This window comes from Pinus tabuliformis, chromosome 8 (genome assembly GCF_031772625.1).
Source record: "Pinus tabuliformis cultivar Carrire ecotype Pingquan chromosome 8, CPIR1, whole genome shotgun sequence".
NCBI classification, from domain to species: Eukaryota; Viridiplantae; Streptophyta; class Pinopsida; order Pinales; family Pinaceae; genus Pinus; species Pinus tabuliformis.
This window is the reverse complement of record NC_142294.1, coordinates 113,331,163-113,334,655: the sequence shown is the minus strand read 5'-3', so window position 1 is coordinate 113,334,655 and position 3,493 is coordinate 113,331,163. Positions and strand designations below refer to the sequence as shown.

Here is a 3,493-nt window from a genome sequence, read left to right as displayed (position 1 = left end):
GGTAATAAAGTGAATTACATATATAAAATAAAGTTGAAGAATGTCGAAGCATAGGAATCCTTTTGGAAGGTAAAGCTTGTTGGGAGAGTTGCAGAAACGCAACTTTGTGCTGACCTCTTTAAACTTGCGTATGAACTTTGTAAACCAATAATGGGAAACAAAAATTTTCACATGGTCCTCACAAAGCGCATAATTGGAAGAGTCCACTCCAAGTTTTTAATGAAATGAATCTATACAGAAGTTATAATCTAATTCGGTATGACAGTTATGAGTTGGAGTCGTGTGTCTCTAATTTCTTAAGAGACACTCAACTGTTTGCCAACACTGCACAAAACTTATACGCAATCTATATTTTGTTTTTTTTAATAGCATGTAAGTTCTATGGGTGATGGTATTGATGGATAGGAAAAGTTACCTAAATTATGAGATTTAAGTTTTAAATGTGTTTATTTATTTAAAAAAAAGATATTTAAATATAATGATAAGTCACTAAGAGCTTGTTTTTTTAGGATTTAAGGAAACAAGTGAACGGGGTTTAGGCATTTGGCAGGAGTGAAAGCTTGCTCTTTTACGGATCAACAATGGGTTATTCTAGGTGGCGTGGTTTTCTTTGAATATCAGTGATGAGTCACCAACCTGTTATCCCCGGTGACATGGTTTTAGTTAAATAACGGTGATGAGTCACCAACGGGTTATTCCAGGTGGTGTGGTATTCCTTGAATAATGGTGATGAATTAGCGTGCATTCCCGATAACAGCCAGAAATGAGAACTGGTTTGACAACTAAGTTATAATAAATTTTCCCACCCTATTATAAAAAAGTCTAAATTTGTGAATTCCTTTAATTAAATATATATATATATATATATAAAACAAAACAAACCTATAGACTATGTATATTGGGAACAAATTTAAGCCTCTGAAATTTGATTGTTCCTCATCAAAATCCAAATTTTATGCAGTCCCATAAAAGCAAATGAGGATCTACAAGTGCAAATTATTCATCCGAGCAGGCTCTTCCTCTGCTTCGATCGACCGCTTGCCCATCGTCCAATATCCATTTTCTCATTCTGAACATAAAGTGAATCCCCACATGTGGCCGAGCTTATACTTATATTTATATTTCCCTGGTCGTGTTGCCTTTCTCAACAATATTGTGCGACCACCATTTGCCTACAACGCTTTCTTCACACAGTCGAGAAGTCTGGGTGCTTCTCAGTTTGTGGGATTTAATAACCTATGTACTGCCAGGCCCCTCTCTGATGACTCCAATTCACAAAAATATGGAACAGATAGAGAAATTTCAGGGCAAAACAGGTTGGATTATTGTGGTTTGTATTGCTGGTGATGCCTATTTTTATGTATTCAGTTTAATAATTATGAAATGGTCCTTGCAGGTTGAGAAATATAAACAAAAGCAGAGACAAAAATCAAAATTTCTCGTTTATGCCAGGCTGGTAAGCAATCACTTTTTTGTATTGAAATTACACTCCTTATGACTTATTCAATTGTCTATTTTCAATGCTGACCATTGAGTAGAGAATAATCTATGAATGGTTTATTTTAATTTTGATCGAGTATAGAATAGTTGGTGAATGGGTGTATTGTTAAGGTATTTTGATTATTGACTATGGAATAGTTGATGAATGGGTGCATTGTTAAGGTACTCTGACCATTGAGTATAAAATAGTCTGTGAATAGATGCACTGCTAAGGCACTCCTTATCTAGTATTCACCAGTTCTAAATTCTGTGGATGTCCCGTGTAACTGAACTCCAACTAAAAGTATTGCTGATTCTAAAAATATTCTGAAATCCAAATGAAGTAAATTGCTAATTGGTCTGATTCCAAAATATCCCAAAAATAAGCAATCTATATAAAAGTTCATTTCCATAGTCTCATAAGAACTATTGGTTAAATACAGTAACAGGAGTAAAGACAAGGTTACAAATAAGCAAGCACAAAGTGTCACTGAGAGATAATTATTTAGTAGTGTTTTTAATTTTGTGTTTTTTAATTCCTACAGGGCAAGATGGCTCTTTGGCGCTATAATGACCTTTTGGGGCTGGTATATTGTATCTGATCTGTTGAAAATTGAAGGTACAACTTTTTCTACTGTGCATAGAAGATAATTCTGTTGTGTTGCAGTTGTTAAAATTTGGGCATATGTAATTAATCAATCAGGTAAGATTGGATTTGATTTTGGTATCACAAACTACAGGGGAAGTGGAGAAAGTGGTAGAGATAGTGGAGGACATAGCAGAGACAGCGGAGAAGATGGCAACCATGACAGAGAAGATATGTAATGACATAGTAGAGGAATTCCCTCAAGAGGGGGGCACCAATACAGCAGTGCATTTCGTTGAGCATCTGTCAGAGCAAGTGATTCAAGGTGCCCATAATACACTAGAATTCATTCACAAGGTATATATTAAATTTGTTCTCAGTTATTTTTGTATCTCCTAATTAAGAATTAGTCGATTTATTGATGAGTTGAAACTGTGGTGTGTTCAGATGACCTCAACCGAGAAGATTGTGGAGACCAGCATAGAGACTGCAGTGGAGGCCATAGAAGAGCTGATAAATGCAAAGCCAGCCATTTCTAAGTCGAAGTTTAATGAGGACGATAAAGTTACCAACATTGACACAGAAAAAACTGAATCGTAGTCGGGTGGGTTAACCAGTGTCTTCAGATTTATGGATGCTCCAAGGTTTCCAAAGGGAAGAAAAAAAAACAGCAAAACCAAAATTTGAAAAAGTATGTGCAGTTTTAACAAAATTGTAAAAGAGTATTTATAGGCAGCTCAGTTGGTTGAAGGTTCTTGTCAAGTTATTGGGCCTCTATCATGAGTTCATATTTTCTTGGGTCCATTAAGGTCAGGCCTGAGTGTTAGAATACCGAACAGGCATGGGTTTGTAAAATTAAATCCACCCTCTCCCATGTTAATATGATATGAATCCAAAGCTCTAATTTGGAATGGAAAAATGATTTGAGCAGCATCCTAGTCCAGTTCAAAGATGGCCCCACCCTCCCATGTTTAGTATGATATGAACACAAATCTGTTCACACCCTTTTGAGTGTTGATTTCTAAGCAGAATGATTTGATTTTACTTCAATAGATATGGAACTGAAATTCAGTTGTTTTTTTTGAAATTTTAAATTTGATAGATTGTTTAATTTTGTTTTTGTCTATCAGATTATAGAAATCAAGTTAAAATAGATAAAGCTCTTATCTATCAGATTTTAGAATATTTTTAAAATTTATAGTTAAAAATTCAAATTGAACTGTTCATGCTTTTGTATTAGAATTTTTATAGTGAGTCACAAGGTTGGCATAATTTGTTGGTTTACAATTAACTCTAGAATGTGGGTCAATGATTAGGTGGAAAAATTTGATCCCACAAATTCTGTGATCCAATCCGGAACAAAATTATGTATATCTAAAAACTACTCTAAACACAAAGCTGCCCCAAACACAACATCTTCCCCAAACA

The 3,493-nt window shown here is 34.8% G+C and overlaps 1 protein-coding gene across 1 annotated transcript; it reads left to right on the top strand.

The window, feature by feature from the left end:
- Positions 1-911: 911 nt before the first annotated feature.
- LOC149234383 (uncharacterized) lies at positions 912-2,995 on the top strand. The gene is made up of 5 exons (XM_089461158.1): positions 912-1,316; positions 1,397-1,456; positions 2,025-2,098; positions 2,220-2,422; positions 2,513-2,995. The coding sequence occupies exons 1-5, from the start codon at positions 976-978 to the stop codon at positions 2,663-2,665; spliced, it is 831 nt and encodes a 276-aa protein (XP_089317284.1). The 5' UTR covers positions 912-975; the 3' UTR covers positions 2,666-2,995.
- The last annotated feature ends 498 nt before the right edge of the window (positions 2,996-3,493 follow it).

Excerpts from the sequence above, each read along its gene's own strand:
- LOC149234383 (XM_089461158.1), top strand. The coding sequence starts at position 976 with ATGAGGATCTACAAGTGCAAATTATTCATCCGAGCAGGCTCTTCCTCT. Across the intron at positions 1,317-1,396 it reads GAAATTTCAGGGCAAAACAG|GTTGAGAAATATAAACAAAA; the intron begins GTTGGATTATTG and ends TGGTCCTTGCAG. Across the intron at positions 1,457-2,024 it reads TTCTCGTTTATGCCAGGCTG|GGCAAGATGGCTCTTTGGCG; the intron begins GTAAGCAATCAC and ends TAATTCCTACAG.